This window comes from Euleptes europaea, chromosome 2, assembly GCF_029931775.1.
Source record: "Euleptes europaea isolate rEulEur1 chromosome 2, rEulEur1.hap1, whole genome shotgun sequence".
Lineage (NCBI taxonomy): Eukaryota > Metazoa > Chordata > Lepidosauria > Squamata > Sphaerodactylidae > Euleptes > Euleptes europaea.
In genome coordinates this window covers 28697054-28710020 of record NC_079313.1, presented here as the reverse complement: position 1 = coordinate 28710020, position 12967 = coordinate 28697054, and the positions used below count along the sequence as shown (strand labels likewise).

At 43.2% G+C, this 12967-nt stretch overlaps 1 protein-coding gene across 1 annotated transcript in view; it reads right to left on the bottom strand.

The window, feature by feature from the left end:
- Positions 1 to 12967, bottom strand: part of HMCN1 (hemicentin 1) — a 291307-nt gene that overhangs the window by 74099 nt on the left and 204241 nt on the right. The window contains exons 58-65 of the mRNA XM_056867441.1: positions 10638 to 10799; positions 9658 to 9771; positions 9323 to 9525; positions 8250 to 8331; positions 6933 to 7064; positions 5010 to 5159; positions 3615 to 3774; positions 705 to 829 (exon numbers count right to left, since the gene is read on the bottom strand). Of these exons, the coding sequence (XP_056723419.1) occupies positions 705 to 829; positions 3615 to 3774; positions 5010 to 5159; positions 6933 to 7064; positions 8250 to 8331; positions 9323 to 9525; positions 9658 to 9771; positions 10638 to 10799 (1128 nt within the window). The remainder of the gene's footprint in view (positions 1 to 704; positions 830 to 3614; positions 3775 to 5009; positions 5160 to 6932; positions 7065 to 8249; positions 8332 to 9322; positions 9526 to 9657; positions 9772 to 10637; positions 10800 to 12967) is intronic.

Here is a 12967-nt window from a genome sequence, read left to right as displayed (position 1 = left end):
TGACCCTATGAATCAAATTCCTCTAAAATGTCCTATCTTTGACAGCCTTGCTCAGATCTTGCAAATTGAGGGCTGTGGCTTCCTTTATTGAGCCAATCCATCTCTTGTTGGGTCTTCCTCTTTTCCTGATGCCCTCCACTTTCCCTAGCATGATGGTCTTTTCCAGTGACTTTTATCTTCTCATAATGTGACCAAAATATTATAGCTTCAGTTTAGTCATTTTAGCTTCTAGGGTCAGTTCAGGCTTGATTTGATCGATAACCCACTGATTTGTTTTTTTGGCAGTCCACGGTATCCTTAACACTCTCCTCCAACACCACATTTCAAAGGAATCAACTTTCATCCTATCAGCTTTCTTCAATGTCCAGCTTTCACACCCATGCATAGCAATAGGGAATACGATGGCATGAATTAACTTAATCTTGGTGGCCAGTGACACATCCTTACACTTCAGAATCTTTTCTAGCTCCTTCATGGCTGCCCTTCCCAGTCTCAATCTCCTTCTGATTTCTTGGCTGCAGCCTCCCTTTTGGTTGATGATGGAGCCAAGGAATAGAAAATCTTAAACAATTTCAGTTTCCTCATTGTAACAGTTACGTATTATATGAAGATGCTTTTTAAAGCTTTCCTTTTAGAGCAATGACAATCTTTTAAGACAAATGCTGCACCACCTTTGCCTGTTACAAACCCCCCCCCCAACTCACCATATACGTTCACATTGAAAATTTGGTCTTCTTCCCCTGCAGGATTAGTAGCTACGCAGGTATATTTTCCCACATCACTGGCTACCGCTCCAAAAATGTTCAGTGAACTGCCATCTGGAGCCAGACTAGAAAAAAAAAATTTCAGAAAGCTAAATTTTTAAGAGCCAAACTAGATGTTACATCTAACTTGTTGCTGCCACAGGGACTTGCAGTCAATCCCAATGCACTGCAGAGGCCTGGTTTGGATTAGGACTGTGGCACAAAGAAATGAGAGCCTTTAGCACCCCCCCCCAATACAAACACACCATTTTCCCTACTTGAAACTGCCAGGGAGGCATTAGTAATCAGGCCTCCGTGACACACGACTGAGTTCCTACAAGAAATTTGCAGTTGCAAGTCCCTGTGCTGTCTATAAGTTAGATGTATCATCTAGTTTGGCCCTAGCAGTGTCATCCTAAACTGGGATACATGCTTCTAAACCTAATGACTTCAACAGACTTATACAGATACAACTCTGTTTAGGACGGTACTGCCAATGTATGTTCTTAGGAGGTGACCTTGATACAGAGGGCATGTGACTGAACATAGATCTCTAATTTTAGAGTCATTACACTATAATAACAAGGGAACTGGGTCCTGTGGATCCATTCTGCTAGTAGTTTCCAACTTAGAGCCTCAGAAAACGTTCTATTGTCATCTGAATGTTTAATGCTGCAATCCCAAGCACACAAATAAAGTAAATTCATTTAAAACTGACAGGGCTTATTTCCAAGAAACGTGGTTAGCAATTAATTGCGTTTTTACAATTGTTTCATATAACCAGTTTGTGAATTCCAGTTGAAAGAATCTCTGTAGAGCTAGGCGAGCCATGATTCAATGTGGGTTTAGCTGCACAGTGGTACGATTTGAGTTGTGGTTTGGATACATGCTGGAGGTAGGGTTGTCAGGTCCCTCTTCGCCACTGGTGGGAGGTTTTTGGGGTGGAGCCTGAGGAGGGCGGGGTTTAAGGAGGGGAGGGACTTCAATGCCATAGAGTCCAATTGCCAAAGCGGCCATTTTCTCCAGGGGAACTGATCTCTATTGGCTGGAGATCAGTTGTAATAGCAGGAGATCGCCAGCTAGTACCTGGAGGTTGGCAACCCTTGCTGGAGGAAATTACACATTTGTTGCAGTGCACACTGAACGTTCTAAAGATCTGCTCACACACATTTGTTTCAGTGCACAACTGACAAAACGGTCCTGGGAACTGGCTCATATGAGCTGAGCTCAGAAGAGCCATGCCATGAAGTGACATGGAGCAGTCATTAATAAACTTCCCTGCCACCATTCTCCCTCTTGAAGAATAATTTAAAATATTAATACTACCATTCACTTATTAGGTTGAATCCAAGTATGACATTCCCCCACAGGGCCGGATTTAGGTTTGATGAGGCCCTAAGCTATTGAAGGTAATGGGGCCCTTTATATGTCCAGCTGTCCTTTGTCAACAACAAATTGTCGCTGGTTTTTGTGTTGAATATATGCTATATGGTAATTTATGGACCTAATAGGTATCTAAAGCCATTTTCACATAACAAAATATGTATTTTATCAAAGTAATTGTTTAACTGAAATACAATTAAGAAGAAGTATATTAATAGTGAAATAATTATTAAGCTCTAACCAGTCCATGCAGAATGTAGGCACCCTATATATAGAAATGAGCAAACCAGTGATATTTTAGGGAGCAGGCTAGCAGGCGGGGCCCATTACTTACATCATATGAGCCTACACAACACAAAACACTGTTGCTGTATGCAGGTTTTATTTTATTTGTTTTTTATCTTATATTTTGGAAATGTACATCCAGTTTTTTTTCCTTTAAATTTTTTGGGGGTCCCCAAGAGAGTGGGGCCCTAATCTCTAGCTTGTTTAGCTTATAAGTAAATCCGGCACTGCTCCCCCAGCAGAACAGCAGTTATGCTGGTGGAACATACCTTGTATTAGCAGAGAAAGCAAAGTGATTTCTGCTTTTTTCTCATAGTCACTGTAGACCCCCCCCCCATTTTGTCCACCATGCTGTTGGCTCCTAAGAAAAGAATTTCAGGGGGCCCAATGAGCTACGGTAAGAGTGGAGAAGCAGGGAACTCTTCCAGCTTCACTCTGCAGGTATTGGTTTGGACCCCACCCATTGGATTTTATTAACTATTCTCTGCTATAAAGGGTACCAGAGGCAAGATACCATTAAAATAACTAACCATGAACTAGGGTTCAAAACCTTTGTTTGGAGGAGCTGCTTTCCACATGCGTCACAAGTGAATCAACAGTTTAAATACATTATCTTGCCTGTTCTTGTCATAATGCTCTTAGGGCATACACATAGTACATTAAAAAACTCAAAAGCCCTGTTCAGTGGTTGCAATTTGCGGTGCACTAACCTCACATAACAGGAGAGCATGCTGCCCAAAATACTTCTGATATGTGCAGTTGCCATTTTGTGTGAATAGCTCTGCTCTGGTGTGCATAAATGCGTATCTTCAAAAATCTGGGATTGTGACCACACATATAATTGCTGGAGAATACGCACTGCCCTATTCATACAGAACGGCAACGGTATATATCAACATGATTGTGTGTAGCACGATAGCCCCTTATACACAATTGGGTCACCAAAATCATAATGGCTGGACAGCTTTTGTGTTTTGCATCAGATACAAGTTATCTAAGACCAGTAACGAATCTGGTGCTCTTAAACCCTTGTCCAGAATTTTGTTTGGCTTTCTCACCAGCTCTGCTCTCTGGCTTGGCTTTCCCCCACCTTTCTTTTTTTCTTCTATTTCTCTTCTCCTTTGTGTCACCTTTTCCCTCTCTCCCTACTTTACTTCCTTGTGTGAAGGGTTTGCTTCAGAACAAGAGATCTCAACATTTCACCTTATCCGCTGAGATTGATTGCTGCTGATTGGTTTTCCATCTTTCAGCCACTGAATTACAGGTGAGGGGATTCCATTGGCCTTACAGGAAAGCTGGATGTTTTCCCCAACAATGACGCTCACTTCACTAGGCATCTCAGACCCAGCAATATCTGGAGGAACTTTGTGAGGGGAAAAATGTACATTAGCAACATCTCTAAAAAACCACATCTTAGCACTAAACTAAATAAAGCCATCAATGCCATTTAAGAGATAAAGCATTCAAAACTGCTGCAAGGGCCCAATCCAGATCAGACCTACAGCACAGTGGAAACAAGGGATCTTGTGCGCGTCGGGACGGCACCAGCCGGCGTTCCCCGCCCCAACGGTCAGCTGGGAGGCGGGCGGGGCTCACAGAGCTGGCTGGGTGCGTGCGCCGGCTCGCGCCGTCCCGACGTGCACGCGCCCAGTTGGCTCTGTGGGGCCCCGCCCGCCTCCCAGCTGTCCGTCCAGGCGGGGAACGCCGGCTCGCGCTGTCCCGACGCGCACACGCGGCTCTGTGCAGCCTCGCCCGCCTCCCAGATGGCCGTCGGGGCGGGGAACGACGGCTTGCGCTGTCCCGACGTGCACGTGCAGGTCTGTGCGGCCCCGCCCGCCTCCCAGCTGGTCGTCGGGGCGGGGAACGCGGGCTTGCCCCGTCCCGACGCGCACGCGCCCAGCTGGCATTCACTCCATAAGACAAGTTTTTAGAGGAGGAAAACAAGATTTTTTCTTGTTTTCCTCCTCTAAAAACTAGGTGCGTCTTATGGTCAGGTGCGTCCTATGGAGCGAAAAATACGGTAACAGCAGTCCACAAGGGAGGACAGAGAAGTCCACTAGCAAGTGGCTTGTGAGCCTCAAACAATGAACAGTCTCAATTGGACCACAAATTGCAAATCCACGTATCAAACGTTTGAAATATGCAAGAACGTGGCACAAAGTGCCCAGAGCAGCTCAGAGCGGAGCCCGGGAACGCCTTCTGGATGTATAGCGTATTCACCAATATACATTGGCTTCTTCAGCCAGCATTAAATCTCTTTGGCAGTCACAGTGGAACCCGCAAAATTCATGTAGCTAAAAATACCTCAGTCTTTAACGTTTGGAGACTGTGGCATTATTATGGTGCATGCATGTTCCTAGCCCTAAGGTGAGGGAGAGAGGAAACAGGGATCTACTGGGTCCTTTGTTGATCTCCTCATAAGAGGACCCCACATCACACCAAGACAGTTGCCTATTGTTTAGATTCTGTCTCAAGTTTCCATGTAGAAAGCACTATATAGCTTAATAAATACATTCAAGTTACTTTACAACACCTATCCCATGACTATTATTTTCAGTCAAGCAGAACACATGGTCACAAACACAGCAAATAATGTACCTTGAACAGAGAGACTGTAAAATTTCCGAGCTTTGCCTTCTACATTTGAAGCAATGCACGAGTAGTTCCCGCTATCTGAATGCTGAGACCTAGCAATTTGCAGCTTGGTGCCTCCTGACAAAATATGCATCTCAAGGGAGTCAGAGTTTTCTAAATGCAGACAAAAAGAAATCAGTTCATATTGAATATACACAGAAGTTGCCATTCTTTCGAAATGAGTGCTGAACTCAGCAACAGTGTAGTGATGCCCATAGTGTATTAGGAAAAGGCAACATAATGTTTGCATATCCTATGTGACTTACTGTATCTTCTTCCTCAGTATTCTTTATCCTTTGAATAATAGGCCTGCAAATAAGTCACAATATTGCAGCAGATATCTGGGCTGAAGAAAATCTTAGTAGGATTCACATAGTCTAGCCTTAGATTATGTATCCAATAATTGGTACAAGTGAGTTAACTGAGATTCAGGTCACTTTCCTTGAACCCTTTTGCACTTATAGAATATAGGTGTTTAGGCTCCCTAACTATGAGATAATCCTCATGGTAACTGCTAGCCACGAGAAGACCAGCTTCATCAAGGGCTGAAAGAGATCCAGTGCCAACCTGCCTCTTCTGCGTGACACATTAACAGCCCATTCCTGAGCTCTGGGGCTGAAAGAGCTCAGGAGGCATGCAAGTGGCTGCGCCAGCAACCAGACCCCTGGCACTGGTGCCCAGGCCACTTGCGCCGCCGAGAGAAGAATGGACGCCAACGTTGGGGCGCTGACACCATCCTCCTGGTGCTGCCATGGCAGCGTGGCCCAGGGATGCCAGAACAGCCTTGCGCCGGCATCCTGACAGTGCACTTCCCTGCACCATCCTCCTGGGAGGCATTTCCAGGGCATTCCCGGTCCGGTCCAGGGGAGGAGCCGCCTTTAGGTGGCCTCCTAAGCCTTTTCGGGCCGGGAACACCCTTACCTCGAGATATGCCACCTTTTTAGGTGGTGTATCCCCGTGGAACCCAATGGAGCAGTTCCATGGGACTCCAAGGTAAGAGCAGGGTTTTGGCTTCATTGGGGAGGGGGCTGAATCCTTTTTTGGAGGCAGTATGGTGGTGTTCCCTCCAGCCACCAGCGCAACCCCTTCCCTCAGGAAGGGGCTGCCCGTTCTTTAATGTGTCATTTAATATTTTATTGCAATGTTTAAAAGACTTTTGTTAGCAGCTTTGATAAGGACTTGGGCCATGATAAATAGGGTTGCCAACTCCAACTTGGGAAATTTCTGGAGATTTGGGGGCAGTGCCTGGGGAGGGTTGAGTTTGAGAAGGGAGCTCAGCAGGGATGCGATGTTATGGAATCTGCGCTCCAAAGCTGCTATTTCTTCCAGGGGAATTGATCTCTGCAGTAATTTCAGGAGAACTTCAGGCCCCACCTGGAGGTTGGCAATCTTAAATAAGTTAGGGTATGCATTTTCTATATCCTTTCCCCTCATCTCACAAAATTGCACTCATGATCAAACAGCCAGCTTAGAATCCTGAATTAACGCCATCAACGCTACTGAGTTTCCAGAAATAATGTAAAACAGCACTATTTTGCAGGACTTTTTCAACTTATTTTTCTTTTCTTTCTGGAGGCCAGCACTGATTCTAGATAGGTATGTGGTTGGTTGGTTGTAATGTGTACTGAAAAAGTTTTAAATGTATCATTGTAACCTGCCTTGAATTAAAAATGAGGCAAACAAATTAATAAATGCAACATTTCTTGTCCTGATATAACTTCCTTAGAGGGACTCCAGGGAGAGAACAGGGAGATTGAAAATTGTGCTCATTCTGTGGTCTTATCATTACCTTATCCCATTGAATTTTGACTGAACTCTTTATATCTTAAAATTCTGGACAAGCAATTTATAACCTTGAATCACTCCATGAATTACAGAGCATGTTACCAATTGGCTTTCCATTTTTCAGCCACGTTATCATTGGTGGAGGAATTCCAGTGGCATCACAGGTGAAGGTTACAGGGTTACTGATAGTTTCATTGATCCATTCTTGATGAGGACCTTCAATGCTGGGCGGAACTGTGGACAAGAACAAATAATTGGTGATAGATGGCAGCTCAACACTATGCTCCTTCCCTTTCCTGGACCAATATAGCTTCCTGTTGTGCACTCACAACAAGTGACAGGGATAATTAATTAAGGAATATCTCCAGGAAGAAAAGAATCCAAGACAAATGGGCTTTTGTCCAACGAGCTGTTTGATTAACTAACTGTTGGCTAATCTATCTGTGAATCCATCCATTTCCTTTCCTTCTTCCAAGGAGCTCAAGGCAGCATATATAATTTTCCTTTTGTCCATTTGATATTTGTATTTATTTATTGAGAGACAGCAAAAGTCTTTAACATGGGTTTGTAGTTCACCACTTCAGAACAGGACCCAAGGTTGTGATCCTCACAAGAAGAAGAAGAGTTGGTTTTATATGCCGACTTTCTCTACCACTTAAGGAAGAATCAAACCAGCTTACAATCACCTTCCCTTCCCCTCCCCGCAACAGACACCCTGTGAGGTAGGTGAGGCAGAGAGGTCACCCAGCTGGCTTCAGGAGTGGGGAAACAAATCCAGTTCAACAGATTAGCCTCTGCCATTCATGTGGAGAAGTGGGCAATCAAACCCAGTTCTCCTGATCAGAGTCCACCGCTTCAAACCACTGCTCTTAACCACTACACCACGCTGGTTTACAGCACTCTAGTAAGGTCAGTTAGGCTGCAAGAAGCGAGTGACTGGCTCAAATGACGATTTGAAACCAGGTCTCTTTGGCCCTTGTCTGACAGGCACTACTTTACATTGGCTGCTTCTACACAGGTTTGATCCCCCCAAATGAGCAACACGCCCCCACAGTTTTGGGAGCTTCCACAAGATATCCTGCTCATGCTGAGTATGACTTATGTGGCTCTAAGTGCTTCCTGTTTATACTGGATCAAATGTTGCGTACTTTAATCTAATTGAAACAGGGAAATGTAGGTGGAGCTTCTAGCCAATGAGGGGAGGGGGTAGAGTTAAGCTCCACCTTCAAAACTTACACTGCAGCTTGGCCAGAAAAGGGGGAGAGGGCTGCAGTTCACCCACCACGATTTTAATCACTTTGGCACTTCTGTGACATTTGCAAGGGGGGGGGCAGGGCTTGCAAATGCCACCCCCACTTTATTCCTCCCAGTCCCCAAATGGAAGCAACCATAGGCACTCAGTCATTCCGATAAGCTTACCATGAACGTTAAGGTGGAAATTTTTGTCATCACGCCCTGCGATATTTGTAGCTTTACATACATACTGGCCTGTATCAGATACCTGAGAATGTAAGAAGGAAAATTATATGCAAGGGCCACTTAGCTGTGAATAACAGCTCTTTCAGCTTCAAAATAAATAGATCAACAGACTTGCCCAATTAATAAGAACAGTGACTTGAACATTCACTAGAGATCATTTGGGAGCTTGCTGCACAGGCTGAATGCATAAGCAAACCAGTTTCAAGAATCAATTATTTACTATATTTTTATACTGCTTTTCCTTAGCACTCAAAGTGGTTTACAATCAAATAAGTTAATTATAAACATAAATATCTCTCTATCCCCCCCATTTCCAATTTTAGGCCCTCTAACTAAATCAGGAGCCCCGTGGCGCAGAGTGTTAAGCTGCAATACTGCAGTCAAAAGCTCTGCTCATGACCTGAGTTCAATCCCGCCGGAAGTCGGTTTCAGGTAGCCGGCTCAAGGTTGACTCAGCCTTCCATCCTTCCGAGATCGGTGAAATGAGGACCCAGCTTGCTGGGGGTAAAGGGAAGATGACTGGGGAAGGCACTGGCAAACCACACCGTAAAACAAAGTCTGCCTTGGAAACGTTGGGATGTGACGTCACCCCATGGGTCAGGAATGACCCCGTGCTTGCACAGGGGACCTTTACCTTTACTTAACTAAATCAGGGGCACATTTAAAAGGGGCTGTACCTAGACACTGCTGATGATCACATCAGCAATTGTGGCAGCTGATTCAAATATCTAGGTTTCTCTGCAAACATTCAGTACAGGCAGGTGGGGAAAAAATAATACCTGTTTGGGTTGAAATGTGCCCCAAAGGTAATTCCATGAATCAACCTTATCTGTAACGGTCTGCTTTTCAGAATACACCAGTGAGAGATGCATTAGTTCACACAAATGTACTCAAGTCCCTTGTCTTTTTATCTCTGTGCTGCAATTTAAGGATCAATTTGCTTGGTTTTAAAATATGTATTTTTGTATTTGGCATAGGCAACCTCAAGAGTCTGATGGAACAAATTTATATACCTCCGCACTCTTGATATGAAGCATTTGTCCATCAGCATTGAGTCCCACGTTGGATGATGCCATGATCATGCGTCCGTTCTTGTACCAGGTAATGACAGGAGGTGGAACAGCATTGGATTCACATTCTAGTGTCACCGGCATCCCCACCCTCACATTCACCACAGAAAGAGCTGAGCCACTGTGGTCTTTAATGCTGGGAGGAACTTTGAAGGGGAAAAACATATGTATATGTATTTATTTTCCTTGGAAGGAAGAATAGCAATCTTAGAGAAATTACCATATGCTATTTTTTTTGCCATTTTTTCCCTTTAACCGTAAGGCACAGTAAGACGCACCATAAATGGTAAGGAAGCTCCTTCTCCTGCTTTCCCCAGCACTGTTTCTGGCTACACAAACATATTCTCCAACGTCAGACAGCTGGGCCCTAGGAATCTGCAGTGTTCGACCACCTGAGATGATTCAGAGACAGCAAAACTGTTTAATGTGGGCTTTTAGTTCACCACTGCAGAACAGAATTTTAAAAGCATGTGACACACAGAACTATAACAAGGGCTGAAAAGAGTAAGAGACACTAGGGAGAAAAAAGTGTCTACATCTTGGGATATGAGACTTCTACCGTATCACATTCTACTTGCTTTAAAAAAAATTACTAGAACTGGACAATTTAGTAGCAAACAATAATTCTGTTTAAAGAACCTAACTGAGATAGTGGCATGAGCATCTAAGGAAGAATGAGCATTTCCCTGGCACTTCTGAGTCCAGTTTGCATGTTGCTCTTCATTGGGCCATTCTGTCCTTTTCTATTTGAGGTAAATACACCAGCAGTCAGCTTGTTTGTGCATTTTGGAATTACTAGCTTGGAAGGGAGGAAAACAAGCAATCTCTTTTTTTCTTGAACTTTTCCCTTTACTTAAATCCCTCATTGGCTTAAAAGCAAGGTATGGCCTCATAAACAATGGCCATATTGAATATACAGCAATGGCATTGAGAGCTTACCAATACTGTGTTAGTAGGCTAGAGAACTAACCATTTGTTCTTTCTTTCCTTTTTCAGATGATTTTTTTAAAAAAATGGATCTTTTAAACAGAAAAAGAAAGCAATATTAGCAGACCAACTTGCTGCTCCAAACAATTACATTTTCTTTTTAATGTTTCTTGAAAGTGTTCAGGAATCTCTGTTTTTCTCCCAGTTGTATCATATGCAAACTTGATTATTAGCACAGTGTCTCTAGTTTGACCCCAGACACTTTATCTTGACAAAGCTGACAAGCAAAGGAAAAAGAGGAGGAAAATCCACAACATTAGAGTCTCCTTACCAGGTACAATAAGAGCATTTGTATTCAAGCTGATAGGTTTTCCATTCTTGAGCCAACTGAGATCAGGAGGAGGAAATCCAGTGACCTCACAGGTCAAAGAGATGAAGTTATTCACAACCACAGTCAAATTCTCAGAATTACTGCCAACAATACTTGGAGGAACTGTGGAAAGACATACAAGTCCAAGCATTCTTGCTACTAGAACAATACGCTGTCTCATCAAGCATAAGAAAAACAAAATAATTTGTCTGATCACACAGGAGAAAATCAAATGCATTTGTAAGGCCTTTTATTTAGTTTAAAGATCCCCATGACCCCCCTTCTACTGATAAGACAGTACACAGGCCAGCTTAGAACAACATTAAAAGCACAAGAAAGTACACAATGTCATACTACAATCTAAACAAAAATAAAACCGCACAGATCAGTAGAACAACAGAAAGAGCAGTAATAAAGTATCCTCAGCCAATAACAGCATCAAAATAGTCAGAAGCAACTGAATAAAATCCTACAGTTAATTGACACTAATAGGGTCACAGTTCAGGGCATCAATCCAACCAAAGACCTCCAGAAAAAGAAAAATCTAGAAGGCAAAGAGTGAGGAGATGAGATAGACTTCTTGGGACAGAGAATATAAATGCTTAGAGCCCACAACTGAAAGGTCCTATCCTGCAAGGCCACCAGTTTCATAAGAGTCATCACAGACACACAGAGGAGGGCACTCATAATTGACCTTAAGTACCAGTGAGTTCATATGGGCAAAGGTGATCCCTCAACTACCCTGGTCCAAAACTGTTTGAGATTTAAAAGAGCAGCACTTTGACATGAGCCCTAAAAGAAATCAGTAGCCAGTGACTGTGATGTAATCCTGGAGATACAACCTCCACAGCTAGCCAATGAAGACTGCTGCATTTTGAACTAGCTGAAGCATCAAGGCAGAACAGCACGAAGTACTTTACAGTACCAAGACGTGTGTCACTGTGGCCAGGTTTGCTTCCTCCAGGAATGGTTGCAGCTGAAGAACAAACATGCAATTACAAAAAAAAAAAAAAAAAAAAAAAAAAGGAGTAGTGGTTCTGGCAGCCTCCATCACCTGCTTCTCAAAAAAAAAAAAAAAACACAGTGATGGATCCTGAAATGTCCCCAGATTACAAACTTGATCCTTTTTAAGGAGTGCAAACTCTTCCAGAACACGTTATAATCAGGGTGGTATAGTTGATTAGAATGTTGGACTAGGACCATGGAGACCCAGATTCAAACAGAGGAAGAAAGAATTATGTAAACTGCTCTGGGTCCCAACCCATGGAGAAAAGCAACATATAAAATATCTAAATAAATAACTCTACTTAGAATTAGATAAATTGTTAGGCAGATTTTCCCCCAGTGTTGTACAGGGAGAAGTGACATGACTTTGCAACTGACTGAACATAGGGAACAATTCAAAAAGATTTTTTTTTAAAATGAAGTCAATGCTATTCGCGAGATCAATTGGTGACGATGTTGACTCATTTAAGGAGCCACTGAGGAAAGGAGGAAAGGTAAGGACTTCAACTTTTAGATGTGTTCAGTTTGAGATTTTTTTTTTTGTTTGTTGAAATATTTATGCCCCATTTTTCTCCTCAGTGGGGACCCCAAACACCTTACAATATTGTTCTTTTCTCCTCCATTTTATCCTTCTACAATTTTGCAAGGTAAGTTAGCTGAGAGAGTGACCCAGGTTAGGCTGAGAGGTCACCCAGTGAGCTTCCATGACAGAGTGAGGATTCAAACCTGCATCTTCCAGATCTTATGCTCTAACCACTACACATACCAGATCGTGATGACAGACTGATGTATGATGGTAGGCATAATTGTGGACTGGACAAAAAAATAGAGGTACATGGTGTGTGTTGGGGGGGTCATCAGTGAATATGTGATACCAAAACCCATGGAATTTGATGAGGTCACTTAAAGAAAGAGTGTAGATAGATAACAGCTGGACCAAAATGGGGAGGGTCTTCTCTAAAGCACTGGAAATGCTTTGCAATTTATCAAACCAAAGTGTACTCTTTCTTTCCCAAGGGACTTTGCCTTGGTTTATCCGTTATTTAATATCATGGAAAGCAATCACTGTTTTTAAAAATAATACAAAACAGCAGGAAATATTTCACTCCTTGGCAGTGAAGGAAAATAACTCATGATGGTGAATGACAATGTTTTTCGCATCAGGACCACAAGCTGGGTGGCCTGCCTTGTGAAGATCCCCTGCACTATTATTCCAAGGGAAGTCCCAGCCAAGGATTAATTTCGTACATAAATTTTTTTTTTAAGGGAGAGATGGAGCTGACTTA